We start from the raw sequence: 26,378 nt of genomic DNA on the forward strand, positions 1-26,378 counted from the left end.
GTTTTTTACTGGTGTTGGGATGCCAAGCCCCCCACTGCCTCAGCAGCAAATGCACTGGGAACACACTGGTTTTTACTGGTGTTGGGATGCCATCGGCAGCAGATACGTAACAAAAATGGGGGCAATCTTCAGAGAAACGGATCCCAAAAGTCTCTCGGGTTGGGCTGGGACTGGGCTTACACCAGTCTGATGCTGGGACTGGGCGCAGCGACAGCCGTGGGGGGAGCCTGGGCCCCCCCCCCCCCAGCCAGCTCCACAATAGCATCCCACTGCGCTCCCATTACATGTGTCGAGCGGGGACGGTCTCAGCCATCCCCAGTAGCAGTCCCTGGACCCCCCCAGGCCGGGCAAGGGGTGCCTTTTGGGGTGCCCACGACGGGAGGGGGGCTCACCCGCTGCGCCAGCGCCCGCCGGGCCATCTCCAACGCCCCCTCCCGCGTCCGGTGCCCTCCGATGAAGCCGCTGGCGTGGACGAAGACGCAGCCGGGGATGCCGGTGAGCTGGGAGAGCGCCTCGTCCCGCACGCCCCGCCAGGGCTCGGGGAGAGGGAGGCTGCGGAGGAGAGGAGGGGGGCGGGAAGAGGGAGGTGAAAATTTGTCCCTTTTGGGGGGGGGGGACACGGACACGCAGCGAGGGGAGGGGGTCTCACCGGCTCTGGAAGGTGTGTGGCCCCGCCGGGACGCTCTGCACCCGCCACTGCCCGCTGCGGTCGGGGGAAAAGCACCAGCTGGAGGGGGTCGGGCAGCGCCAGCTCCTGCTCCAGGCAGAAGACGTGCTCTTTCCAGGGGCAGCCCCCCTGCGGGAGCTCCAGCACCACCCCGCTGGCGTCCACCTGGAGGGGACACACACACAGAGGGCTGGGGACATGGGGGTCCTGCCCAGGCAGCCCCGTGCCTCAGTTTCCCCCTCCGCACCAAGCCGTGGGCAGCCCGTGTGCTGCCCCGTGCCTCAGTTTCCCCCTCCCCACCGAGCCGTGGGCAGCCCGTGTGCTGCCCCATGCCTCAGTTTCCCCCTCCCCACCGAGCCGTGGGCAGCCCCTGTGCCGCCCCGTGCCTCAGTTTCCCCCCTCCGCACCAAGCCATGGGCAGCCCCTGTGCTGCCCCGTGCCTCAGTTTCCCCCTCCGCACCAAGCCGTGGGCAGCCCGTGTGCCGCCCCGTGCCTCAGTTTCCCCCTCCGCACCAAGCCGTGGGCAGCCCCTGTGCCGCCCCGTGCCTCAGTTTCCCCCTCCCCACCAAGCCGTGGGCATTTGCTGGTGGGTGCTCTGCTGAGCTGGGGAGCTCTGGGGCGGGGGGGGGGGGGGAATATTGGGGTGCTCAGGGAAGCAGGGGGGGGGAGCATGGGAAGGTGCGTGATCATGTGCGGTGATGGGGGGCAGGGCCGTACATAGGGATGTAGGGGTACGGGAGGGGGGGCAGGGCTGTACACAAGGATATAGGGGCACAGGAGGGGGGGGGCAGGGCCGTACATAAGGACATAGGGGCACAGGAGGGGGGCAGGGCTGTACATAAGGACATAGGGGCACAGGAGGGGGGGGCAGGGCTATATGTAGGGGTACAGGGGTATGGGGGGGCAGGGCTGTACACAGGGATATTGGGGCACGGAGGGGGGGCAGGGCCGTACACTAGGGGCACAGGAGGGGGGGGCAGGGCTGTACATAGGGATATAGGGGTACAGGAGGGGGCAGGGCTGTGTGTAGGGGTACAGGGGTATGGGGGGGCAGGGCTGTACACAGGGATATTGGGGCACGGGGGGGGGGCAGGGCCGTACACAAGGATATAGGGGCACAGGAGGGGGGGCAGGGCTGTACATAGGGATATAGGGGTACGGGGGGGGGCAGGGCTGTACATAGGGATATAGGGGTACAGGAGGGGGGGCAGGGCTGTACATAGGGATATAGGGGCACGGGGGGGGGGCAGGGCTGTATATAGGGATATAGGGGTATGGGGAGGGGCAGGGCCAGACATAAGGATAAAGGGGTACAGGGGGTGCAGGGCTGGACATAGGGATATAGGGGTACAGGAGGGGGGTGCAGGGCTGTGTGTAGGGGTACAGGAGGGGGTGCACGGCCGCACGTAGGGCTATGGGGTGCAAGGGGTGCCCCCAGACCACACAGGGAGGTTTATACCCAGGGGACCTGGCCTCCCCCTCCCCTCAACGCCCCCCGAATGGGCACGGCGGGTACCTCAAAGCGCCGCCGGACGGCCTCCTCCACCAGCGCCCGCGCCGGCAGCCAGGCCCGGTGGTAGTAGTCGAGCCAGTCCAGGAACTCGCCCCCAACCAGCTCCATCGCCCGCTTGAACCCCCCCTGGGGAGGCAGAGGAGGCTCAGCCGTGACCCCAAGCAGGGTGGCCCCAGGGTGGTCCCAAGCAGGGTGGCCCCAAATAGTGGCCCCAGGGTGGCCCCAAGCAGGGTGGCCCCAAGCAGGGTGGCCCCAAGCAGGGTGGCCCCAAATAGTGGCCCCAGGGTGACCCCAAGCAGGGTGGCCCAAGGCGGGGTGGCCCCAAGCAGAGTGGCCCCAAGCAGAGTGGCCCCAGGGTGACCCCAAGCAGGGTGGCCTCAAGCAGGGTGACTCCAAGCAGTGGCCCCAAGCAGGGTGGCCCCAAGCAGGGTGGCCCAAGGCGGGGTGGCCCAAGGCGGGGTGGCCCAAGGCGGGGTGGCCCCAGGGTAGCCCCAAGCAGGGTGGCCCCAAGCAGGGTGGCCCCAGGGTAGCCCCAAGCAGGGTGACCCCAGCGTGGCCCCAAGCAAGGTGGCCCCAGGGTGACCCCAAGCGGGGTGGCCCCAAGCAGGGTGACCCCAAGCAGGGTGACCCCAAATAGTGGCCCCAGGGTGACCCCAAGCAGGGTGACCCCAGCGTGGCCCCAAGCAAGGTGGTCCCAGGGTGACCCAATCAGAGTGGCCTCAAGCAGGGTGGCCCCAAGCAGGGTGGCCCCAAGCAGGGTGGCCCCAGGGTGACCCCAAGCGAGGTGGCCCCAAGCAGAGTGACCCCAGGGTGACCCCCCCGGTGCTCCCCCTCTGCCACGTTCCCCCTCCCCACCTCGGTGTCCTGGTCGGGGTCGTTCCAGCGGGGGTTCAGGTGGCCCACGCGGGCGCTGAGGGTGGTGCTGAGGGCGTAGCGGGGCTCCCCCTCCGCCTGCGCGACGCCGTTGTCGATGGCGTCGATCTCCTCCACGAAATTCTCGTACAGCTGAGGACAGAGCCGGGGGGGGGGGGGACACGGCGGGGGGGTCAGCCCAGCCTGGAGCCCAACTGCGCACCAGTAGCTGGAACAAACTGGTCCCCTCTTTTACGGGGTCCTGTAGAGAGAGAGCAAAGTTAATCCCAAAGCCACGTCCACCCTGTAGCCGCACGCCTGGATGCGTGAAATTCAGCACTGGGCCAAGTGGCAAGCACTGGCCAGGGGGCAACCAGCCCTAGATGGAGATGTGGTGTTCGGTGGATGCCCCGAGGAGTGTGAGACGGGGCGGAGGCCTCGTGGTTCCAGGCCCCCCATTCTCTTTGCCCTGAACAAAAGGAGCCACCCCCTCCCCCCCCGCCCCCCCCCCCCCATGCAGGTGTGTATTGACAGACTTTGGGGCATGAACGTAAGTGATAAGATTGTCTAGAGTCATCCCCACCCCCCCGCAGGCCCTGGTGACGGCATGTAAAAATTCGAGGATAAATATCACCCCCATTTCGGCCCCAAAATGGGGGCAGGATCAACTCAGAACCACAGCGACGACGGGATGGATGGAGGAACTCGCTCCTTCTCCATCCCCCGACTCGGGACGCCGCGTGGGTCAGATGATTGACCCCAGTTAATGCTGAGAGATAAACTTTTCCTCCTCGGGTGTACTTCGTATTTCCTCCTCAGGCACATTTCCGTGCTTCCCTGTTGTATCCTCGGTTCTTCTTCGTTGTGACTTTACTGTCTCTTGTCCCACTGCATCCCTGATCCACAGGCTCGCCTGTTTGCCAGGCGGCCGGGCCTGCAGCGGGCAAGTTGTTGTTGTTGCTGGTGTGTACGTGTGTGTGTTGGTGTTGTGATATCAGTGACAAAGCTTGTGTTACGCCTGTAGCTTTGAATTTATCCCCAGGAACCCAAAAGAACCCGTAAACGTTGCTGTAAATAAACAATTACTATTTTGTCTCCTGATTTGCGTCTGTCACATGTTCAGTGCCGGCCCCACAAGACCGGATTGACTTCCCCGTCCCCCTCCCCAGGGCGCTCTTTTATGGGGTGACACCCCCCCCCCAAGGAAAAGCCCTGGGGAAAACTGTGCAGCGCTGGTGGGGTCAGAGCCCCCCCCCCAGACCCTCCTGTACCTTATCATAGAGCGCCGTCACCACGGGGCCGTCCTCCGGCTGCCCCAGAAGCCCCGCGAGGATTTGGTAGCCAAAGTGGCAATAGACCAGCCCGGCGCTGCTCAGCTTCGTGGTCCAGGGCTTGTCGGGCCGGAGGCTCCGCATGGAGTGTGTGAAGGACCTGTGGGGTCACGGGGTCAGCCCCGAGGGACCCCCGGCACCCAGGGGACCCCGGTGTTCAGCATCGGGGTGGGGGGGGGGGGGGCCTCACCTCTGGTGATGGTCGTAGCGGTGTCGCTCGGGGTCGTACTCGCCCCCTACGTCCACCACCACGTCGCACTGGGCCAAGCGCTGGGGGTCCCGGGTGCGCACCACCTCCGCGTCCTGCCGGGGGCAGGGGGGGTGGGGTGGAGTGAGGAGGGGGGGGAGCCCAGGGTGGTCCCCAGGAGCGAGCGGGGATCCCCAAGAGCTGCCCCTGGTGAGTCCCGGGACTCCGAGGAGGGACTGAGAACTTAAGGGCGACCCCCAGGTGAGACTGGGAACCCCAAGGATAGCCCCTAGGTGCAACTGGGGACCCAAGGGTGGGCCCTGGGTGAGCCCAGGGACCCTCATGTAGGACTGGGGACCCGAGAAGTAGCCCCCAGATGCGACCAGAGACTCCGAGGGGGGACCAGGGACTTAACGTGTCCCCTGGGTGGCACCAGGGACTCCCAAATGGGTCTGGGAACCCAAAAAGTGGCCGCCAGGTGCGACTAGGGATGCCGAGGGGGCCCTGGGGATCTAAGCGTGATCCCTGGGTGGGACCGGGGACCCCCAAATGGGACTGGAGACGCGAAGGGTGGCCCCCAGGTGCGACCGAGAACCCTGAGAGCTGCCCCCAGGTAGCGGGGAACCCCGAAGGGGGGGCTGGGCACCTCAGGGTGAACGCGAGGAGGGACCTCGAGGGCAGGGAGAGGTTGGGGGATTGCACGAGGTCCCTGTCCCGTTGTGGGGGTCCCGTGAGAGAGCCGGCCCGGCTGCAACGGGGCTCCGAGCAGGCCGCCGTCCCGGTCCCGCCACCCAGTGCCCCGGGGCCGTACCCGGTAGCGGGGCAGGAGGCGCAGCAGGTAGCACGCCAGCACCTCGTCGCAGTGGAAGGTGCCGTCGTGGGTGCCTATGCGCAGGGCGGGCTCGGGCCGCGGCCGCTTGGGCCCGGTGCCGGTGCCCACGGCGGCGGCCATGAGGCGGGCGGCGCGCAGGGCGCTCCGCATCGCTCTGCGCACGCGCGGCCCCGCTGCCACAGCACTACGCATGCCCAGCAACGCCTTCCCGACGCATCCGGACGGCGCATGCGCCAACATCTCCCGCGCACCTGTCCGCCCTCCGTCTGCGCATGGGTTAGCCCCGCCCGACCCCTCCCCGCCGCTCTGCGCATGCGCCAACCCCCGACACCTCCCAGCCTCGCCCTTTTGACTTGCGCATGCGCCAAACCGCGCCCCGCTTCCACGCCGCCGCCCCGCCCTTTCGCCAGCCCCGCCCCGTCCCCGCCCTTTTTCCCTGCGCACGCGCCAGTTGACGCTGGTCACCGCCCCTCCGCCGCGCGCATGCGCTCTCTTACACCCCTCCCAGCCACACGCCTCAGGGTGACTACGCATGCGCCGCCCTCGCCCCTCCCGACCACGCCTAGCCGCGGCTGCGCGTGCGCCCGGCGCGGCGCGGCGTGGGCGGAGCCAAGGCGGGGCTGCTCAGCAGGCCCCGCCCCCCGGTAGCCATGGCCGGGCGGGCGCAGGGGGACGCGGGGACCGTCCTGCAGAGCCCACGCGGGGACAGACACACGGACACACCCCCCACCCCACCCCCCCTTAAAAAAACCAGCCCAGGCGCCATTTCCCAAGCCAGAGTTTATTGGCAGGAGCTGAACCCAGCAGCGAGCGCAGCCCCGGGGGGGGCCTGGGAGGCCCCCAACCCCCCCGGCAGCGACAGGGGACGGTGGCCCCGGACCCCGCGAGGTGCCGAGGCTGAGCTGGGTCTCGCCCCAGAGCCGCAGCAACGGGGTTCGGCTCGGGGAGAGCGGAGGAGGCAGCACAGCCCCGCCGGCTGCTTCCTTGGGGGGCCGGGGACAAACCGCCCCTCTCAGGGCTGGCACGGACCTCTCTGGCCTCGCCCCAGTCTCCCAGCGGCTCACGGGAGTGGTTTTAACTGGTGGCACAGGTGGGGGTACAGCCCACGGCTTTTCCTGTCAGGGATTCGGGGTGATTTGGCGTCTCCCTTTGTGAAGCGGTGGGGGGCCAAGCGCTGCCGATTTTAGGAGGGGAGCAAAGGACGGCACTGACATCTCCCCCCCCGCCCCCCAAAACACCCCAGCGCTTCTCCTTCCAAGCAGCCCCACTTTTTTTGGGTGGAGAAAGAAGTGATTCGAGGCAGCCCAGCCTCAAAACATCCGTAAAGGGATAAGTCAGCTCTCGCAGCCGGCGGGGGAAGCGGAAAAAGCTGCTCACGGAGTTGGGGGGAAAACGACGGGGATTTGGGTCTGTCGGCGAGCAAACCTCGGGCACCGCGGCCGAGAAGACAAAGCAGCACCTCCAGTAGTGTGAAACCAACCCGTTTATGTACAAAATTCCTGCCCAGGGTCACGTCTCGCCGCTCGGTGCCTCGGAGGAAGCCAGGCTGACTTATCCCTTTACTGGTGGGTGCTCAACCCCCGCCATGGCCGGACTCAGGAGATCTCGTTGCCGAAGACCTCGAGCACCAGGGGCGTGAGCTGCATGCTGTGCTCGGGCTGGAAGGAGAGGCAGCGGTACTGCTTGGAGTGCTCCTCGTTCAGGCTCCGTAGGTCGGCCAGCTTCTGGATCATCTTGGCGTAGAGCAGGCGGCCGCCGGGAGGAGGGTGCCTGCAGCGGATGTAGGTCTGGAGGATCTCCAAGAGGCGATCCTGGAGGGATTCCACCAGCGAGGTGTCCTGCACGCCTGGGCGATCTAGGGAATGCCATGGATTCCGGGTGATTCCCTTCAGGCCTCGATGGAGAGGCGGGGAAGTGTGACAGTTTTGGGGCAAAGCGTGGTGAGTGGCCTTGGGGGATGAATGTGCTCCTACCTGGGGACAGGATGCAGATGGCCATGAGGAGCACGTGCTCTTCTTCGTGAAGGTTCAGCTTCTTCAAGCCCACCTGGAATTTCACCAGTGGCTCCAGCAGGTCCATGCTGTGACCAGCTGGGAAGAGAAAGGACCTTTAGCACTGCCTGCTCGGGGACAAGATCTCCCCCAGCTGAGGGACAAGCGTGGAGCTCAGCAGGGACAGCAGGAGAGGAGTTTTGCTGCGGCTCAAAGCACGTTGGGTTTTAATTACGCTTTTCTCCCCAGTTGTTTCTCTAAAGCAGATGATGGAGCAGATTTTGCTTCCGAAATCCCCAAAGACAATTAACCTACGGACATTTTGCCTCCTTGTCATCCCCTTCCACGCTGCACCGTGTCCTGCACGAGCACCACAAACCCCACCTCCCGTGCCCAGAGCCCTCCCTACGAGCACATCTCTCTCCTGCCTTCAGTGGGTACCAGCTGCCCCAGACCTGATCCCAACACGCCGCTCGCTCTGCCTGGTTCCCCAGGCACCTCGCTGCAGGATCTCTGCCCTTGCACCGAGGATCCCAGCAGCCCTGCGTTACTCTACGGCTCTTCTAAGTGTAGGGAGAGATTTAAGGTCCATATAGATCATCTGCACGCCCTGTTCTCCGTGCTGGTCCCCACATCCTCCAGTGGGGGAGGTTTAGGGCAGGATTCACCACCTTTCCAAGCAGAAGGGCTTCCCGGCTGCGGCCCAGCGGCAGTGGGAAGGCACAGCGGCTTCCCAGCCCTCACGGCAGCTCAGAGCAACCCGAACTCAAGCCCCGTTGGGAGGCAGAGGAGTTGGAGACGGCCCTGAGCTACGGCCATGCTCCGGCTTGGCTGTTCTTCAAGAGTTAACGGCTCTTTCCAGCCATCTGGGCCAGCTGCAGGACGCACACGTGTCCCACCACGCGGGGCTCGGGAGGTGACGGAGCACGGGTGACGCCGGGACGGGGGTCTCAGCCCAGCTGTGGCACCACCGAGCTGCTGGTGTTGCCGTGCGCTGCGGCCGCGCGCTGTGCCAGCCCCCCCTCTGCTTGGCGACTACTCAGCAGGGGGGACGTTTTGCGTCTGAATTTTGGGCTGGGGTGACGTTTCGTAGCCCAGGAGAGGGGCCTGGTGGCCTTTACCTTGGGTGACATCGCTGACCCTGTACTTGAAGTCGTTGCTGCCGCAGGTCCACGTCATGTCGTCGAGGGTGAAGGACTGGTTCGAGCGCAGCATGATCACCTCGATGGCGCTGGATTTCAGCAGGACAATCTGGTCCTCTGGTGCCAGGTCCCTGGGCAGGGGGAAGAGGGTGATGTGAGACCCGTCCGGTGAGCGAAGGAAGGGAAACCTGCCACCCACGCGCCAGGTTCTCCATCGGGAACCCGGTCCCTTCGCTGGGGACACCCCAGCTTCTCCCCCAGCCCGGGTTTCTGCGTGATTAAGCAGCAGGTACTTCTGCAGCTACGTGGATTGAGCGGCACCACCCAGCGCCCTGGGCACCAGCCTGGAAGTTAAAACAGGACCTGAGGTGCAAACCAGGATGGGGACCACTCATACGACCTCGAGCATCTTAGGAGCTCAAGCATTTTGCTGAATCAGGGTAAAGATAAGAGAGGAGGAACCCCGGGAAGGAGGAGAGGCAGAAAACGTGAAAGTAGGAACAGACCTGGGAAGGGAACAGAGCCCGAGGGACAGCTGTGAAGATGAAACAGAGAAAAATGATCTGGCTGGGAAGGGTAGGACGGGATTCCTGAGAGTGGAAAACCGCCACGGACACGGGATCTGGGAGTAAACATCTCACCTGAATCCCGGGATCATTTTGGCAAAGCCGATCACCTTCTGGATGCTGTAGCTGACCAGGTCGGCCAAGTGCGGGAGCATGGAGAGGCGGGAGAATTCGATGTTCATGGAGGAGCTCTCGTCGTTCTCTTCGGCGAGGACCAGGTTCGAAAACATCTGGGGCTCCACAGACTCTGGAGAGAGGGAAGCGGTCAGAGGGCACCTCGGGTGTAGGCAGGACGTTACGGGGGAGGGGAGCGATGCCAGCCCGCAGCAGGAATGGCGCCCGTCGTGCCAGGAGGGCTCTGCCTCGCGGGTGGGCAGCAGGACGTGAGGAACGGGGCTGGGAGAGCAGTTGCTTGCTGGCTGCTGACAGCATCAAGATTTTTGCACCGGGGCCTTTAACTCCTCTCCTGTGCCGTGATCAAGTCTCACGGCAGCCGGAGCAGCGACGGCGCAGCCCGGTGTTCACGGTCACACTCCTCTTGCCCGTCCTGGGGGGCTCGGACCCGCAGAGGTCTGCAGGGCCACGATCCAGCCAAGCCCTTCAGGCTTTTTGCTCACCAAAAGCCTTTGTAACACCCCCAGGAGGGTCTCACAGGTAAGTAAGCTCCCCAGAAGAGGTAAAAAAAAAGGGATCTGAACGGCCACGCTTTGGTAAAGCTGCTGCACTTCTACCCCCGTCACCTACGGAAGGGTGAGTGTGGTACCTGGAAACGTGCTGAAGGCGTCGGAGACAAAGAGGTCGGTGGAATCCTCCGACGACAAGTCCTGGGTGAGGACGGACGAGGAGTTTGCTGCCCCCTTGTTGCTAGAGCTGCTTCTCACGGGGGGCTGGAAGAGAGAGAGCAGGACGTGAGGAACGGGGCTGGGAGAGCAATTCGGGGCAGTCGTTCGCCCGCTGCCAACAGCATCAAGGTGTTTACACTGGGATTTTTAACACACAACACCCCCTTTGGTGAGAAGTGAGGGGATGAAACCGGTTTGGTGGATCTGGGCAGGAACCGCTTGGCCCCGCGTGCGGGAATCGGGGCTGGCGTGCCCCAGCCGTACCCGGAACTTGGTGAAGTCGGAGTACGTGGGGTCGTAGGTTTTGCGATGAGCCTCGAGGAGGATGTTGATGACTTTCTGCTGCTCCTCCGAGAGTTTGGGCTTCAGGCTCTCCTTGAGCGCTTCCTCCTCCTTCCGCTTCAGTATCATCTCGCGCTTCCTCTGAACCTCCTCGTCCGTCAGGATGACTGCAGGGAAAGGGAAGGCGTCAGAAATGGGAACGGGGACTAAGGCAACCCCAGGCCGCTGCAGCCAGCATCCCCATCGCCGTGCTAATTAATAATTAAACCTGCAGCAGCCCCGTCACGGCTTCCCGCTACGAGACCAGGACAGTTTACAGCCCACTTGGGTGGTTTCAAGCAAAGACCAGGTGCCATAAGGTCACGTCGGCGCTGCCACAGGTCTGCTCAGCGCCACAACCTCGCTGTTTGCTCTGGGCTTTTAGGTGAAAGAAATCTTGACCCCGCAAGAGTCAGGCCAGCGGGTTCCCCTCGCTCCGGTGCCGCTGTCAGCGCCCGACAACAGAGGGAGCCCGATGCGGCACCGCTCGGCCTCCGCGTCCGGCTGCCACGGTCTGGGCGTCCGGCGGCACTTCTGTGGCATCACGAGTATTTTTAAGCTAAGAGGACGTTTAAACATACCCCTGCTGCCAGGGTTGGGTATTTATGGCTTGTTTTATGGGTGACAGGCTTCGGCAGCGGCCAAGGGTTGGACACAAAGGCGATATACAAGGCTTGTCCCATGTATTTAGGGAAGGGGGAGCATCCACAGGCTGTTTGGGCTCAAATCTCACCTTTCTAAAAGGAGCTTAAAGACCCGAATAACCTCACAGGGTTGAAAGAAAAGCAACTGGGAGCCACAAGCACCTCTTGGGGTTGCGACCTCCCATCCCCGTCACAGTCCCGCGTTCCCAAAAGCGCTCGTTAATACACCGGCGGGTCCTAAAAATAGCAAAGCCCGTTCCTCAAGATGTTATTAGCCCTTTAACCAGTCATTAACCAAAAAAACCCCAAGCGCCTTATCTGATGACAGGCGGCTTTCTGCCCGCCTTGGGTTGCAGAAAGGTTTGACGGTGGGTGAGTCGAGGTGGAATTTGGGGCGAGAGGTTGGCGAAGGGCAGCGGGAGCCACGGTCGCAGGGCTCGAGGCAAGGAACCGTTTGCAGTCCCCGCTGCCTTCTGCCACCTTTAGCCGGCGGCGTTTTTCCGATACCTTTTTGTACTTGCACAATCTCAGAGGGGACTTGAAGATCTCGGAGGCATGGGAACGACGGGCTCGGGCCGAGAGGTCGCTCCCACGGTCTGTGGGGGACAGCACGACTGGTTGGGGGGAAAAATTAGGATTTTGCTGTCTCCCCTCCTGGTTCGTGTTACCAAAACATCGGATCCATCTGGGCGCCGCATGCAAGGAGGGAAACTGCTCGTAGGTGAGGCGGCATCTTGGGGAAAGAGCCACAGGGAGCTGGGAACAAGGATGAGGCAAAGAGCCAAGCGCTTGGGCTGCGGCCGTGGCGTTCAGTCGTTGCCTGCACGGGCTGTGCCGAGCATCGGGGCTTTGGAGGAAGGGATTATTGCAGTTGTCGACCTACACCAAGCAAATTTCAGATCCTGCAAGGACTAGATGACCTTTAAAGGTCCCTTCCAAGCCAAACTCTTCTATGATTCAATGGAAATTAGGAAGCATCCGCAGGGTGGATTGGAAAGACAAGGATGTTTCTGTGCGGGGGTACGACTGCAAGGGAAATCAGCTTGGGATTTCCCCCCCGTCTTTAGGAAATCCAGCCCTCAAAAAAAGAGTTGAAATAGCAAGAGGTGGCACTTCTCACTCTGGTAGGAGCTGGGAAGCAAAAGCATTTCCCAAAGCATCGCTTTGGTGAGGGAAGCCAACGCTGGCAAGGTTTTTTCCCCCCGTAAGGCAGCCAAGATTTCCCTGCACGGGGTCTTTGCCGCTGGCTGTCCCAGGGCTGCCGGCTGCGCCGAGGCTCGGCAGAGCACGTGGGCTGCACGTTGCTGTGAATCCCTTGCCAAACTGCCAGCGGTGCTGGAAGAAATGGATGGCAGCAGGTCCCAGGGTTGGTGTTGAAGGCTCTGATAGGACTTGCTGGAGCCCCCAGGAGACTAAAACCCAAAGGAAACCCCGCAGGTGGTTAAAAAACTCAGATAAAGGGGAATCACGATTCCCTTCCAGCTCGTCTGGTGCTGCAAAGGCCAGTGCCGTGACACCAGAACTCGTGCAAGCCGTGACGCAGCCCGGCTGCGGATGGAGAACCGCCCCCCGGCGTTTCTGGGGAAATCCTTCCTGGTGACGTCGGGGAGCAGCAAAGCCGAAACGCGCCTCGCCTGGCCGTGCTGGAGGAAGGGCTTGTCGGTAGGACCGGGGGTAATGTGGACGAGGGGTGTCGGCGCAGTGACTTGTCCGCTTTCTAAGTCCTGGGGAAAAGAATTCAGCCCTTATTTGTGCTCGCAGAAGGAAGGAAGTCACCCAGCACGTCCCTGCCTGCCTCGAGGTGGGATACAGGACTGGGAAGCAGCTCCACGCCTGCACCTTCCTCTTGAGATCCCAGCTCACACTCCAGCTCCGATATCTTCTTCCAAACACTGAGCCGGAGCCATCCAGCCACAGACTCCTGGCACAACCGGCGACGTGGCGGAGTGTTTGTGGGCTGCCCTGACCCAAAGGCTGGGCAGAGGCTGAGATAACATCTGCCCATCGCTTCCAGGCAGATGCTGGCCCTCTTCATGAGACACCACAAGGGCAGCAGGGGAAGCCACAGCCGACACCGAGGGTAGCACACGAGGATACAGCCCGTTGGGCGAGGATACAACCCTGCAACCCCAGCCAAAACCAGGGGCTTGGAAGTGCTGGAGGACGATGCGGAGCGGCACAAAGGCAGACTCGCTCCGTCAGGCGAGGGAAGAGCAGCCAAACATAAAGCAAAAATGACGTTTAGGAAACATCAGGCATGAAGTGTGTTCACTGGCTGGAGTGGGAGCATTTCATCGAATGGTGGGTGCTTCTGCCTGCTCCAACTGGAGCCGGGGACACCATCCAGCCCTAGGGGTGCAAAAAGCCCCGTGGTTGTTCCCCCACCCTGCGACAGCCTGCCTGGCCCGGCCGTCATGGTGTGGTGGCATTCGGGGTCTCGCTGGGACAGCGGCCACGGGGAGGGCTGCAGAAACACCCCTTGCAGGAGGAGCTTTGGGGCGAGTCACAGCTAGATGAGGGTCAAGCAGCAGAAGCAGCAGTTTCATACGCTGGAGGGACAAAGCACGTGGGTCACGGTTGGGAATCATCTCCCGAGCAGCTCTGCGGGGTGTTGTGACTCCGCTTCCCTGCCAGGGATGCCCAGGGTCGCTCTGCAGCAGTTCACGCAGCGACTACCCGGGATGGAGCCTTCCCAGAGCGCGCCCTTGAAAGCTGGGGGGGGTGAAGCCTAATTAATCCCTGCTGCTTCTCCCAAAACCGCACCTTTCAGCCCCACTTTGCTGCCCCAAACCTCAGCTGTGACCACCCCAAGACACTTCTCTCGGGGGAAGGTGGAGCCTTTCTAAAGGCAGCCAGGTCCCTGCAGGTGTCATCAGCAGTGCAGCCGGCGGGGACAGGGCTGGGACAAGGGATGGCACGGAGAGAAACCCCCAGTTGCACAAGAGGAACTCAAAACATTGCGATGGTTGGAGCAGGGAGGAATGGGATTGCTACAGGCTGGCCGGCCGGCGTGCAGCTCCTGCAGCACGTGGGTTTGTATGGAAACCAGAGAGGGGGGAAAGCTCGCAGCGATGGGCAAACAAATTGAAATCACAAGTCCTGGACCTGCACCGGAGCAAATCGGAGCAGCGAGAGAACTGCTGCTCTCCTGGTTACTGCTCTGCTCCTGCCAGGGAGGTCGTGTCCCAGGGAGGTCGTGTCCCTCCGACGCAGCCGAGCCCCGGCTGACCGAAGCGATGCTTGCACAGATTTCAGAGAAAGCTTTTCAGATGCTCAGCCCCTGCCAGCGTCCGAGCCTGCTCTAATTACAGAGGACACTGGATGTTTATAGCATGTGCTTCGAGCCCTTCGGGGAGCGGAGACGCTTCTCAGCCAGCCTGCAAAGTGATGTTTTTCCTGCATGGCCACGGCTCTTCCCTCCCTCTCGTGCTCCTGCTTCGCCTCTCAGCCAAAGCTCTGGCATCAGCGCGGGTCCCAGAGGCCGGCGTTGCACAACGCCGGCGGGCAGAGGCTCCCGGGCCGGGGAATAACACATTCCACGTTCGGGGCAGCGGGGACTTTTTTTTGCTTTGAGTCTCACTGCCTATTCGGGGAAGCGGAGGAGAGCTGGAAAGGCCACCTCCCTCCTTGCTCACCCTTGTCCCACAGTCCCACCCCAAACAACCGTAACCCTGCTGGCTACTGCTGCCCTCACGCTGCCTGCTCCCCGGAGCATCTCCGCTCCTCTCCTGACCGATTCGGGAAATTCCCCTTTCTCTGCACAACCTCCTTCCAGTTTTTGCTCCTCTCCCTGGTTCTGAGATGATGGTTTGGTTATTGGGGTGGGTTTTTTTCTCCTCCCCTTTGGGGATTTTCAGCACTGAGATCATAAATGGAGCCTCGTGGTGAGGAGGTTGAGCATCAGCTGCTCGTGACTACAACCTGATCCCAGCAAGCCTTTTCCTTGGAAAAAGACCCACAGGGTGCTGACCCCAGGCAAACTATAACGTTGCTGCAGCACTGGGGAGGGGAATTAGCTACAAGCACTGATGCTTGAGGACCTGGCTGCAGAGGGACAAACCACCCCAGGACATGGCTGGGGACCCTCCCAAGGAGATTCACTGATTCCCAGCTCAGCGGCACCATGACAAGCACAAAAAAAATGCCCCAGCAGGAAATAAGGTGGCAGGGAGAGGATCAATTCAATGCTGTGAGACCGCCGCAGCCCCGGGAAGCTCGTGGGTCCCTCTGGCTGCTGGATTTGGGGATGGATAATTTATCTTTCTGCTTCACAGCAACACCTTTAGACCGTGCAGGACAGGTGACCTGTCCCCCATCCCTGTGCAAACATGCTGCAAACACTGGAGAGCTGGTAAAGGTCAGGGAAGAAGGGGCAGAGACACTCGGAGACGTGAATCACCCAGAGGTTACAGGCGGCTGCGGAGCCTGGGTCCATCTAACACCCCGGGCTTTGGCCAACAGGGTCCCGAGGGACGGACATCCCTTCCTGAGCTCCAGGCAGTTGGCAAAAGGCAATTTTGCAGGGCAGGAGGAGTAACTTCAGCATTTTCCTGCCACCCAAACCAGTGCCAAAGGAGGCAGGATAGTCCAGCGACGCTCTTCAGCCCGCTTTAAAGTACGTTCGTGCTGAGCATCGTCCTGGGAGAAACGAGCAGCAAGCACAGGGCAGCTGAAGGCGTCCCTAGGCTGGAGACCTGTCCTTCTCCCACCCAGCTGAAGGGAAACCGCTCCCAAGAGCGGCCAAAGGAGCGTTCCCGAACGCCACAGCTCGGGACTGCGAGGTGGATTTCTCTTCCGCTGGTCGCCCGGCCCCGCAAGCTTGCCCTGAGCTTTACCCTGCGCAGATAAGACGGGCGGAAAACCACAAATATTTGCTAACGTTGGCTGCGGACAGCTTGGGGTGAGCCCAGGCGTTGTGGTGGGGCTATAAATCCTGCTCCAGCCTTACGGCCGTAACCTCGGCTGCCTTCCAGCTTCCACCTCCTGCCCTCCTCGGTCTCTCCTCAGGGGACAGTGGCCTCCCCGCCACTGTCCCCAGCTCCCCGGGGAGCACTGGTGGCTCAGGGCTTTTGCTCCGTGTGAAACACACACAGTCCCTTTGCCTTGCTGCACCTCCCTGACAAGCGCTGGTGCCTCCAGCCCATCACCACAGCGTCTGGTGCACAGGTTTGCCTACACCCAAACCTGGCCTGTGCCACCAGGGAAGGGACCCTCAGCACGGCCACTCTGCTGCAGGTCCCAGCCCGGCGTGGTTTGGGCTTGAGGTGATGTCTAAAATCATCCAGGCCATCCAACCCCCTCCCCACTCCGGGGGATGGAGAAGGGTCTGCCTGCACCAGCCCCCAAATTAACACAGGCGCAAGGTCTGCCCTCTTCCTCCTCCTCTTTACCCCCATCTCATGCTCTCAGTTCCGCTTTGGACTCGGATCCCGTTGGCAGCGGGGTCAAAGCGGGCCAGCCTCGCCTGTGACAATCCTCATCGCCCTCAACGACAGCCTGGGGAAGGCACAACTGCCCCTCAAGAGCTTCAAGATCCCCGATTCGACCTAAAAATAACAGCAGCACACCTCGTTCCCCTTCACTGAACCAGCAGCAAAGTCCAGGGGAAGGCTATTTTTAGGCTACTTTGGTTCAGTTTTGTTAATCCAGTAACAGTTTGCCAAAGGGGTCGCTTACAAGTTAACTCCTGCACGCACATCCCTGGGACCTGGCCCCGGCCGGGGTGCAAGCACCCCCTGCATCACTGCCACTGCATTTCCCGGCCTTTCCTGGGTAATTAACCAGGGCAAGTCAACACATTTCCCTCGTTAGCAACGGCTACGCCAAGTGGCCCGCACCAACCGGCTACCATGGGCTCGCACGTCCTCAGACTCACCCAAAACATGGGTGCACATGGTGTATTTATGGCCTTTTTCTCCCTCTTTATGCTAGTTTAAAAGGAGAAGATCCAAGGATCTTCTCTTCACCAGGGATCTGCTCAATCTTTGGGACAAGGGGAAATTTAGGCATTTTTTTTTCTGTGAACACCTACAAGTTCCGATTTTCCAGAGGACCCACGTGCTTTGGTGGCACCCGGTGACATCGGATGCTGTTTGCCCTCTGCTCACCACGAAAGGAAACGAGCACCACCTCCATTTTCCAGGTTTTCAGGCCCATCAATCATTCGATGTGACGTCCTGTTTGCAGTGTCTCCTAGCAGAAGCTGTTATTTTGGTTTGAACACTACATGAACACCAGCCTTCTCCTGAGGACTTAGGACGTGGAAAGCGTGTGTACGTAGGAGGAAGTGTGTCAAACACATTTTATTTTTAAAAGCTGCTTATCTATAAATATAGTTGAAGAAAATAAATATTTGGACAACATTAGTGTGTTTGGATTGGGTTAAAAACTACTTTACTTCCCTCGGCTGTTTACTTAAGTCTCTGCTGTGCACGTGGCTGGACGGACGGACCCACGTTGCCAGAATAAAGGCCCCCAAAAAAGCAGCCCAAGAGGTAGAGCAGAGCAAAACACAAGCCAGTTCCACACAACTGGAAATCCCTGTCGCTGCGGGGAAGCCCCATCAACTCTCCCTGCTGGGATGCAGCGAGGAGCAGGCAAACGGACGACTTCGCCCAGGCAGGACGGGAGCGATTTCAGGGTCACAGCGAGTTAATCACAAACAGCCCCGGATGCTCTCGTGAAGCTGGTGTCCCCCCAAGAGCCAGGAAAAGGTGACTTGGCTCTGGGAAAAGCAGCTCCCCAGGTCGCTAACCACCACGGGAACGGCCTCAATCATTAAACGAGCTCCTCTCAATCATTACCCACCGCATCTCCTGCCCTTTGCATCCTCTTCAAACCCTTGCAGGGCTTTCAGGTTTTACCCTCGCGTTCATCGAGAAGGAAAAGGACATCACAGCACAAAGCCGGGCCGTTCCCGGCCGCGTACTCACACTCTTTCATCATGCCGATGTCCACGCAGCGCTTCAGCCGACACGCCTGGCAGTGCCGCCGGTTGTCCTTGGTGATTTTGCAGTCACCGTTGAACGGGCACGTGAACATCGCTTTCCTCTTCATGCTTCTCCTGGAGAGGAACAGGGGAATAAAAGAAAACACAAATCTCAGGTCAAATTAACACCGTTTTGACCGTGCAAGAGGCTGCTCCAAACATGGGGAGGAGGCACAAGCACAAAGCCAGCGCTCTGGGCAGCAAACTGCTGGGGAGAGATTGCTAAGAGGGTGCTGGGAGCGTCTCTGAGCTGACTGTTCAGCTCAGCGGGTCGCTCGAGAAGACCAAAGTGGAGAGGCTGTACCTTAGGGTGCATCTACGGGTTTGATCCGAGAAGTTCAGGCATTGGAAAAGGAGAACTCCTGACAAGGACACAGCCGAGGGTTTCAACCACAGCTTAAGCAGCTTTCTGGTTTCAAACAGGTATTTTGAAGGCCATAAGAAGGGCAGAAGGATTGTAGAGAAACCCCCACTGGCTGCAAAAGAAGCCAGAGTGGAGGCCGGCATGTACCAAAGCAGCCCGTGTTATTAAACATTTACCAGCCTTTAAAGCCTGGCTTTGCTAGAGTAGCTGGCTGGAGCGCTTGTTTGTGTGTGCAGGAGAAAGAAATCGCACTGCAGGACACAAGAAAACCAACACTTCACATAATAACCCTCTCTCCCACCAAAACCACACCGTGCCACGTTAATCCGCTGCTGCAACCGGGACTGTAAGTCTTCCAAGTACAAAGGGTCAAAGCCAGAGCTCCCAGCGACAACTCTCCTCCCTGTGACGTCCACTAATGACACGTTACAGGCAGAGCCGAGCTGGTCCGTTACGGGTGGGTTCTCCTTTGCTTTGGAGAAAGTTACTCCAGCACCTGCCACCAGCGAGCGAAGCTTATCTCTGGATTGGCAAATATTTCTAAAGGCGCCGCTCGCTTTAAACGAAGACGTGATTTTGAAGGGAGGTGAACTGAACCCAGGGTGCCTGCAGGCTGGGAAGTCAAAGCGAGGGTATGCAGAGGGGTAAACGCAGCAGAGAAGCCGAGCTGAGATGCAGTTGGGGGACAGCAGTGAGAAACCCGCCACCAACTTCATGCTGTATTGCAGCACGGGGATGAAAAGCGTGCTGCTAAGGAGGAGTGGCTTTTCCAGCCATCAAATCCCTCCGCTCCCGGGGCACAACCCCTGTGCTCCACGGGCAAACAGTGTGGAGGTACCACACGGGTGACGGCAGGCCGCGAGGGCGACGGCAGAGGGGCCCCTCCAGGCCAGGAACGGCGCCAAGCCTGTGCTTATAGGGTATAAATATAAAATATGTTCTCGGGCTGCAGACCCGAGCGGCACGTAGCATGCAATTAGAGGCTATTTTAGAAAGGGAGATGTAAACAAAGAGGCTTTACTCTCCCTTCACCTCACAGATGAATAAATGCATTTAGGAAAATTAATACAAGAGAGGCGGACGGCAGCGTCCTCCATAACCTCACACAAAGAGATTATCGGTTCCCCCAGCAGCTGGCTCTCCATTTATCACTTTTCTCTGGGTTTTCCCCTTCCACCAAGACCAGCAGGACCTTTGCTCTCCCAGGACTGGGGACAAACATTGCTCAGCTCAGGGGCAAATCAGGATTTGGAACTGACCCCTCCCCAAAATCTCCCCGTTTTGGTGAGCGACCCTGTTTTTAAGCATCTGGGGCAGGCAGGCGGCTCGTCTTTTCCCCCACAGCCAAGGGCAAGGCTAGGGAATGCACAAACAAGCCCGAGAAACCCTCAGGCAGGGAAAGATGTCCTGTGTGCAAAGGCAAGCCAACATTATGGGTTTGGTATGAAAATTGCAGTTTATGTGAACACAGAGTGGCTGGGCACAACAGCCGCTTCGCTGCCCCAAGGGTCCTCCATGGCTGCGGGCTACGAGGGGCCCCCTCCCGAGTTCCACGGGCAGCGCAGAGGAGCAGCCGTCCGCCCCGCAGCGGGAGCTCACACCGCCTGGCTCTGGTGTATCTTCACGAAGCTCCAAACCTGACCATTTCAAGGCTCGTTTAAGATCCGTGTCCCAGGCAGGCTGCGGAAACGTTAAAAATAACGAGCTCCCTTCCCTGCACGAACCCAACCCACGGGTGAGAGTAAACACGGGCAGCAGCAAGGGAAGGTGGGGTTCGCCGAGCGGGGAGCACCGTGCTTCGAGGTGGCTGTAGCTGGTGGCGGTGGGGGAAATAGGGACAGGGTTCCCCCCAGTGCTCTCGGACATACCCGCTCGCTGCGGGCCTGCACAGGACAGGCTGCTGCGCACGGAGGGGTGACGGCCATCGCTCGCTGGTGCTTGCAGGATGCCCGTCTCGTGGGGGCAGAAGGAGCCCCCGTGGCTTTAGCGTGCCCTATAGATCCAGAGAGCCCTCCAGGCACAGCGAGGAGGGTGATTTGCCCAAGTCCAGCTCCACAAGCTGGGAAACCCGGCATTGACCACCCGCTGACGGCGGCAGTTGAGCTCCTGCCTTGGTCCGTGGTAGACAAATGCCTGGCAGCCCTGCCCGGCACACCGAGGAGAGAGCGAACCCCAGCGCCTCCTGGCCGGCCCACCGAGGGGAGAGCGAACCCCAGCGCCTTCTGCCCGGCCCACCGAGGGGAGAGCGAACCCCAGCGCCTCCTGCCTGGAACCCCAGTGCCTCCTGCCCGGCCCACCGAGGGGAAAGCGAACCCCAGTGCCTCCTGGCCAGCACACCGAGGAGAGAGCGAACCCCAGCACCTCCTGGCCGGCACACCGAGGAGAGAGCGAACCCCAGCGCCTCCTGGCCAGCACACCGAGGAGAGAGCGAACCCCAGCGCCTCCTGGCCAGCACACCGAGGAGAGAGCGAACCCCAGCACCTCCTGGCCAGCACACCGAGGAGAGAGCGAACCCCAGCGCCTCCTGGCCGGCACACCGAGGAGAGAGCGAACCCCAGCGCCTCCTGCCTGGAACCCCAGTGCCTCCTGGCCGGCCCACCGAGGGGAGAGCGAACCCCAGTGCCTCCTGCCCGGCCCACTGAGGGGAAAGCGAACCCCAGTGCCTCCTGGCCGGCACACCGAGGAGAGAGCGAACCCCAGCGCCTCCTGGCCGGCCCACCGAGGGGAGAGCGAACCCCAGCGCCTCCTGGCCGGCCCACCGAGGGGAGAGCGAACCCCAGCGCCTCCTGCCTGGAACCCCAGTGCCTCCTGGCCGGCCCACCGAGGGGAAAGCAAACCCCAGTGCCTCCTGCCTGGAACCCCAGTGCCTCCTGGCCGGCACACCGAGGAAAGAGTGAACCCCAGTGCCTCCTGGCCGGCCCACCGAGGGGGGAGCGAACCCCAGCACCTCCTGCCCGGCCCACCGAGGGGAGAGCAAACCCCAGCGCCTCCTGCCTGGAACCCCAGCACCTCCTGGCCGGCCCACCGAGGGGAGAGCAAATGCCACTGACTCCCTGAAGGAGCTTTTAGGTTATCAGAAATGTGAAATTACATAAAAAAAAAAAAAAAAGAGATGGGGAATAGCAGCCCTGACAGCCCCCACCAGAGGAGGGCAAAGCCCAGCCCAGCCCTGGAGCAGGTTTTAGTGCTGTGCTCGGTCGTTCCCCTTTACCAGACAGAGCTGATCTTCAGCGTAGCTCCTCGTGACGTTTTTAGTAGCAAAATGGGCTTTCAATGCACACTACTTTCACATTTGCAGCAGCTGTGAAATACTGTTTCCTGAGAGCTGCCCTACTCATAACCAAACCCTGCAGTGGCCGTCCTGGCACGTCCCTTCTGTCACCCACCGCGTAGCTAAGAGGCGAGGAGTCATTTTGGCAGCAAGGCTGCAGCAGAACCACCTCGCACAACCATCACAAACTGCTTGGGGGAGGATAATCCCCGGGTTCTCCCCCATTAAACCTACACAGCCACCCAGGGAAGTCCCTTGGTACACCAACAGCCAAGTCAACGCTAGGAGCAGCTCTCTGGCACCCGTTTTGCATCGGTTTGCATTTTCTCCCCCCAGTTCCTGCCAGCTCCATCCCCCACTTCTGATCCCAGGAACCCTCCAGACAACTGCACCTTGCACTGAAATATCTTTAAAGAGCCCCGGGGTTTAAAAGTTTCACGTAGAACACGGCAAAGAACCGGGGAGGATTACAGGAGTGGGAGATGGAGTGATGCAGACAGGATGGGTGGGGACTTCAGAGGTTTTGAAATACCCAGAGCCTTTCCAAGCAGCTCTGCTATTAACGCCCAGCGTCATTGCACCGGGGCAAAACTAGGACTGTAGAAGAAACCAGAGAGACTGGGGATGCTTCAGCCGAGTCACAGCAGAACAAATCACTCTGGCTTAGCTGCTTTTTAAGGGCTCCTAAGCAAACAGCAGAGCTCAATAAAAGGGTAATGTTGCCGTTGGCATCATTAGTAAACAGTGGACTTCGAAGCCAGCGGCCAAAGGTTGCCTCACGGCTGCTTGTGCTGCAAGTTACGTGCGTGTCTGAGCACCCAGAGGCGCCCATAAATTCCTAATGCCCTTTCGAGTCATTGAAGCCAGGACCTCCTGGGGGACTTGTCACACAGGTACAGCCCCAAGGCAGGTGAGATCCACCAGAAGGTCCCCCAGCACTTCTGCAGCCACCCCAGCGAATGCAGAAAGCACTTGGATGCCGCGGCAGCGGCAAGCATGCATTAATTCAGTGACTGAAAGTGGCACGTAAACAAGCCTGCACGTAAGCAAGAGGGAACACACCAAGACCTGGCTGGGGAGAGCGTGCCTGGGAAACAAGATTAAAAAAAAAAAAAAAAAAAAAAAAAAGAGTAGTAAAAGCCTTAAATTGGAAATCAAGGCTTTATATGGGGCATGAAGGGCTAGGTGAAGATGAGAGCTTTTCAGATCATTAAGACGTCTCTTCAGAAATACTGTCGCAGTTGTAGGTCTTGCAGGGTTACAACGGTGTGACAATAGAGATGGGGAAGCGCAGCAGCAGGGCTCACAACGTCAGTGCAAGAGCCACATCGCACCCACGAAGGGTTCGTCAAGCAGCACCGGCTCTTTCAGAGGTCAAAAGCCGGGTCGTTGCCTCTGGGGCCACAACAGGGACAGGGAAGGTCAAGGACACGAGACCAGAGGAAAGGAGCTGGAAGAAGAGTTACTCATTTAGCAGCAGTAATTGAGGAAAATGTTGTTGCTCAGGTTGGCCAGGCTTCAAAGCCGCCCTTTTGAAAACCAACTGCAAGACTGCGGTATGTGAAAACCCCCATCTAGCCCCAAAAGTCGCGCAGGAGGAGGAGTTACGGCTTTGCTGTGAAAGTTCCAGCTCTGGTGGCTGGGCCAGCCCAGCTCAAGGCAGAGGTGTGCGCTGGGGCCTTCGCAGTCCCACGGCCACCTGTGCCACCGTCTCATTACAGGGCAAAATACTTGAGCAAGGCTTTTCCCAGCCAGTCCCACGCCAGTCGTTGTCTCGCCTCGTTTCACCAGCGCTTAGTCATTCTCTCACTTGGTGCAAGCGAGCCGAACTCCCACGTCAGTCGTTCAGCGCCGCCCGTACGGGAACATCGCCTCGACACACGCGGGGGTAAAACCGAGCCGCTGACAAATACCCACAAACCTCTGACTCTCCGGACTCAGAAACCCCGGCAGCTTTCAGAGACGTTGCTGCCTTGCTGACCAGCTTGAGACCGCTCAGGACCCCCTGACAGTGGCAAAAAGCCTCCAACCAGCTGCACAAACAGCCAACAGCTGCTTTCAACCCCCCAAGAGTCAGAGTTGTGAGTGAAAGACTGGCTGGTTTTGGAAAGAGCTTGGTGCCCACTCCGGCAGGTGGACAGAGGACCACATGCATCTCCCTATGCAAGCATGCAGAGGTTCAGAGCAGACAGTAGAGGCAGCTTGCTTTAAAGAAAAGAAGTTTGTGGCCATCATACCAGCTTAGTTTTCAAAGTCTGCTAGTTTCAGGTGTATTTTCCCCCATGCCATCCATAGTGTGCTCTTACACTCCTGCCTGTACAGCACGTGGAGGCCTGCGAGGCTCCCAGACAGATGGAAATCTCTGGCTGAGGGGAAAAACAACCCATTTCCCAGTAGCAGGATGCCACAGCAAGCCACAAGAAGGGAAACAGTTTGCCACCTCTCCGTTATCAAGATTTGGAGGCCTGTCAGCTGTCTGCAGCGTGGGCACAGGTCTGGCAAGGCTGTCTGCAGCCCAGCTCCGTGGGGATGCAGGTAACTGGAACAGCAGCCAGGCAGCACCCTGCGGATGGGATCGCCTGCTCCTCAAGGCTGGCTGGTTGTGGAGGAAGATTTCTCCTCCCCAAAGACCCTCACTCACCTGAAGAAGCCCTTGCAGCCTTCGCAGGTCATGGCGTTGAAGTGAAAGCCAGTGGCTCTGTCCCCACAGACGCCACAGATACGGGGCACGTTCCTGTCGAACTCACCGGCTGGGTCGGGAAGCGATGTGCTAGCAGCCATGGTCTCCATGTCTGGGAGAGCAGAGAAAGCCAGGTATTTATGCTGTAAAGCTGCCACAACTTTAGAAAAAGCAGGTTAGATGCAAATAAAGGATTTTTCCTTGGCTTCAACACGATTTGACAAAAGAAACTTCTGTGTTCCCTTTGGCTCTGTGCACTAACAGCACCAAAAAGCACGTTCTAGCTGGGTTTTAGCACGTGTACACATCTGCTCATCTACCCAGTAAAACCAGGACTGTTCCCCTCTTCCCATCTGCTCATCTGCCCAGTAAAACCAGGACTGTTCCCCTCTTCCCATCTGCTCATCTACCCAGTAAAACCAGGACTGCTCCCCACTTCCCAACTGCTCATCTACCCAGTAAAACCAGGACTGCTCCCCGCTTCCCGTACCCCTAGCCTCAAACACACCGCAGAAGACGCTCAGAGCAGCTTGCTGTGCTTCAGTGGGAGAACTCCTCTAGCCCGCTCCAAACCCAGAGCCGTTTTCTCCCCTCGCTCCTTCGCGTTTGTTTTCAGAAAGCCTTGAAGGGACCAGAATTCACCCAGATCGATGCTGCAAAACCACAGGGAAAGAGGTCACGCCGCCCGTACGCTGGCGCAGAATTTCCCTTGTGCACAGACAGGAAGCAGCACCGGCACGCTCACGCCAGCTCCCGTAAGTGAGAAAAATCCCAAAAGCGAGTCAAGTGAGCATTGTTTAAAAAAAAAAAAAAAAGAAATCCTCGACAGGGACGTAAACGAGGGAGGGAGGAAACAGTGCTAACGCAGATCGCCGAAATGAATATTAAAATGGAGCTTTTAATAGATTGCCCTGGCTGACAATGTCCCCTGGTAGAAGGCTGTCTGCTAGCAGAAAGACCGAGTATCTAAAAGCACGGGAAAAAGAAAGGTTAGAAGTTTTCACGGTGCCAAATCTTGGTAAAGACCACACTGAGGCTGCGGTTTCAGAGGGCACCGTGCTGTAGCTCGGTAGGACAGGCTGTGTTTGTCGCTCAGCTGACCCTGCGAGCTCTCAGCAGCGCCTGTGCCTCAGTCTCCCCCCCCCCCCCCCGCCCCCAGGACAGAGTTACCCCTTCTGCGTAGCTCAGGGTGAGAATTTTTAAGTTGATTCAAGAGCTTCCAACAAGCTTTTTTATGTGAAGTATGGCTAAACATTCCCTCAAGAGGCGCTGCACCTAGCTGCCACTAGTCTGCTTTCAAAAGGCTTTTAGCTGGTGCTGGAATTGTCCAGTGTAAAATACTCTTTATCGGTCACTCAGTAAGTCCGGAGCAAAAATGAGTTCAGAAAAAAGCGAAAGCACAATCCTACACAATTTAAGTCTTGCTGTAAGCCTACCAGACTGCTATTGCGTGATCCCAGTAAAGCCTGGGCTCCTCTTGATCCCCTGCCAGGGCAGAGCAGCTCTGCAGAGCTTGCACACAAAGCCCCAAGGCAAGCGATGTCCCCGGCGTACCTGGGGATGCTCAGCTCTCGCAGCAACCCCAGGAGCTTGGAGTTTTCTCCAGTCTTGGTTTCACCTGGACCTCACCTGAAACTTAGCACAGCCAACGGTCCTAACACCTTTTGATAGGAGCCCCAGTCGTCTACGCTGCTTGGAGAAAGCTCCCAGGAAAAAGACAGCCACAATCCCAAGGAGAACATCCTCTGCGATGAGGAGGGTTATTATTTACCTGTCGCTGGAAGATACGCCATGCTCTGCTGGTGCATTTCCCAGGAGCGCTGGAGCTGGGACATGGAGCCACCTACAATTCAAAAGACAGACAGGACACAGTGGGAGACAGCTCCAAACTAATCGAGGTCGATGAGTCAAAGGAGAGCGTCTGACTGCACGCCCCGGTCACGGCCCGCTCCAGCCCCTTGGCAAGGCGTTCGCAACCGTGCCCAGGGTGGGGTGATCTCGAAATAGCCTGCCACCTCGGGTACCACTTGTCTGGTTCCCACACCACCTCCTCGCCGCAGATCCGGGAGGAGATATCGCAACGCTCCGGCCACCCTCCGCGTGCCAGCGGGTTGCTAAGGGAGCCGGAGGAACGCACCGGCGAACGCGGCAGCCGCCCTCGGTGAGAGCAAGGGCACAGGAAGGAAA

The 26,378-nt window shown here is 59.8% G+C and overlaps 2 protein-coding genes across 2 annotated transcripts; both read right to left on the reverse strand.

Moving 5' to 3' along the window:
* Positions 1-305: 305 nt before the first annotated feature.
* Positions 306-5,532, reverse strand: MYG1 (MYG1 exonuclease). Its single transcript, XM_086478648.1, is given in 8 exon segments — positions 306-552; positions 650-714; positions 716-832; positions 2,184-2,306; positions 3,036-3,185; positions 4,304-4,463; positions 4,554-4,666; positions 5,362-5,532. Coding segments are annotated over 8 exon segments (1,146 nt in total).
* Positions 5,533-6,847: 1,315 nt separating this feature from the next.
* VDR (vitamin D receptor) lies at positions 6,848-26,026 on the reverse strand. Its single transcript, XM_086478725.1, has 9 exons — positions 25,963-26,026; positions 24,153-24,303; positions 17,821-17,951; positions 10,188-10,372; positions 9,845-9,968; positions 9,157-9,328; positions 8,495-8,646; positions 7,356-7,472; positions 6,848-7,237 (listed from the first exon to the last, which is right to left on the reverse strand). The coding sequence occupies exons 1-9, from the start codon at positions 26,024-26,026 to the stop codon at positions 6,978-6,980; spliced, it is 1,356 nt and encodes a 451-aa protein (XP_086334851.1). The 3' UTR covers positions 6,848-6,977.
* Between the last annotated feature and the right edge of the window lie 352 nt (positions 26,027-26,378).

Source organism: Leptosomus discolor, chromosome 27 (assembly GCF_034619465.1).
Source record: "Leptosomus discolor isolate bLepDis1 chromosome 27, bLepDis1.hap2, whole genome shotgun sequence".
NCBI lineage: Eukaryota > Metazoa > Chordata > Aves > Leptosomiformes > Leptosomidae > Leptosomus > Leptosomus discolor.